This window comes from Aptenodytes forsteri, unplaced genomic scaffold, assembly GCF_000699145.1.
Source record: "Aptenodytes forsteri isolate BGI_AS27 unplaced genomic scaffold, ASM69914v1 Scaffold66, whole genome shotgun sequence".
Classification (NCBI taxonomy): domain Eukaryota; kingdom Metazoa; phylum Chordata; class Aves; order Sphenisciformes; family Spheniscidae; genus Aptenodytes; species Aptenodytes forsteri.
In genome coordinates this window covers 368,165-370,157 of record NW_008795131.1, presented here as the reverse complement: position 1 = coordinate 370,157, position 1,993 = coordinate 368,165, and the positions used below count along the sequence as shown (strand labels likewise).

General features: G+C 65.7%; 1 protein-coding gene across 1 annotated transcript in view; it reads left to right on the top strand.

Moving 5' to 3' along the window:
* LOC103898094 (sperm-associated antigen 5) overlaps positions 1 to 1,993 on the top strand; it is a 15,041-nt gene that overhangs the window by 10,779 nt on the left and 2,269 nt on the right. Inside the window, exons 20-23 of the mRNA XM_019471760.1 lie at positions 82 to 163; positions 578 to 711; positions 1,020 to 1,185; positions 1,352 to 1,520. Coding sequence (XP_019327305.1) covers positions 82 to 163; positions 578 to 711; positions 1,020 to 1,185; positions 1,352 to 1,520 — 551 coding nt within the window. The remainder of the gene's footprint in view (positions 1 to 81; positions 164 to 577; positions 712 to 1,019; positions 1,186 to 1,351; positions 1,521 to 1,993) is intronic.

The window sequence follows — 1,993 nt, the reverse complement described above, 5'->3', positions numbered from 1 at the left end:
CCGCTCCCCCCCTTCCAACCACCTCCTGCCACCCTTTGCCCCCAAAACGCGGCGCACCCTGACCCCATCCCATCCCCGCAGGCTGGCGCAGGAGAGGGACACCCTGCAGCAGGAGTGCAACGGGCTGTGCCAGGAGCTGCGGGAGGCGACCGAGTGCCGGGAGGTAGGAGCTGCCTGGTCCTGCCTGCGCTGTCACGCGCTGCCGGCCCCCGTCAAGGCCTCGCGGGAGCGCTGGCAACTGGCCAGGAGCGGGATTAGCTCTCCTGCGAGCACGGCGAGGGCGGATGACATCCTACACGTAGCGCAGCTCTCCGTCCTGCCCGGCGGCGATTCCCAGGGAGAGGGGCGGGCAGCTCTCTGGGATAATTTTCCCCTGGCTACAGGCGTGGTGCCGTCCCCCAGTCTGTCCTATGTCCCCAGTAAACTGCTGGTCTCCAGGGGTTGGTCTACTGGAGTAAAGCTGCCCCTGATTGGAAACAGCACCCAGAGGCGTGGGAGGGACCGTGCTGGGGGTCCCAGTGGGCCCCCTCGGGTCTCTGGCCAGGTGCTCACGGCTGTGTCCTCCACCCTCTTGCAGTTTCTCAACCAGGAGAACCACATGTCCCGCACGCAGCTGCTGGAGGTGGAAGCCAGGCTGAAGTCCTCTCTGGCTGCCCTGCAGGAGCGCAGCCTGCAGAACAAGGAGCTGATGGACTCCCACCAGCGCCTGCGGTACCAACCCTGCTCACCACCTCCGCTTGAACCCCTCTATTTTTGGGAAATTGAGCCCCTCCTGGGGGGTGGGGGACACACAGGGGGACATGGCTTCGGTCACTGCTGCCCCAGCCAAGTGTGGTTGCCCAGGAGGGTAGAAGAGGCTGTGGGGAAGCCCAGCAGACCCCATCTTGGAGGAAGCTGCCTAAATCTGTGGGGTTTGCACCACTGCTTGGGTCGTGGTGGGAGGCGGGTGTGGGAAATGTCCCCATCCCACACCAAGGAGGGGGAACGCTGCTCCCACTGAGGCTGGTGCCATCGCGCAGGGAAGAGCAGACTGCCCTTGCCCAGGAGCTGGAGAGCACCAAGGCCGAGCTCCTCGACTTGCAGCTCAAGAGGGACAAAGTCTCCTGGTGCTCCACGGACATCTCCGAGAGCAAGATGCGGCTGCAGGAGCTCGCCGATTGCCTCAGGGTTGCTCTGCAAGAGGAGGTAGGAGCCCTGCCCTGAGGACAAGGACGAGGGGGTGGCCTGGGGGTGGGTGTCGGACACCTGTGGCTCTCCATAGCATGGCTTTGAGACTCCCCCCCCGGCTTGCCGGGGCAGTGCAGAGCTGTCACAAGCCGCACTCCGGCGCTTGTGCCTCTCCTCTCTGAAGGATGATGCCCCAACGAGAAGCAGAGCCTGGACCCCGGCTCCACGGACGCCAGGCTGGCAGACACCCCGCCGTGCCTGGACCCCCGCCTGCCGCACGCCGGCATGCCGCACCCCGTACTGCGCCGGGGGCTCCTTCGTGGGCAGCGTCCTGAAAGCAATGTCGGGGAAAGGTGAGCTGGCACCTGCTGTCTGGGTGCTGGGGGGGGTCTCTGTATGGGGATGGGGGATCGCTCCCCGCCGTGCTGGGGATGTGCACTGGTGCTGAGTGAGGAGGAGATCCCGGTGCCATCCCCATGCCTTTCCCTGCGGATCCCCTGGTTGTTCCCTTGTGGCTGCCATGGGTTGGGTCACGGCTCCTGCGAGCGGCCGGGGTCTTCTCTGAGCTCCCTGGGGCAGATGGGTGCATGGGTGAGCTCTGGTCGTGCTCCCCGCAGCACGCAGGGCTGGGCACAGTGCCTCTGCCCTCTCCTCTCACAGATGCCGATGAAGCTGCCAGAGGTGGGAGTGCGTTTACCAAGGACAAACGTGCCTCTACACCAAAGCCAATAGGTACTGGGGCTGTCACCCTGCCCTGGACCCTGCTCCGAAGCTGCAGGGCTGCCTGCATGGGGGGGCGGGGGGGGGGGGCGAAAAAACGCGGGGC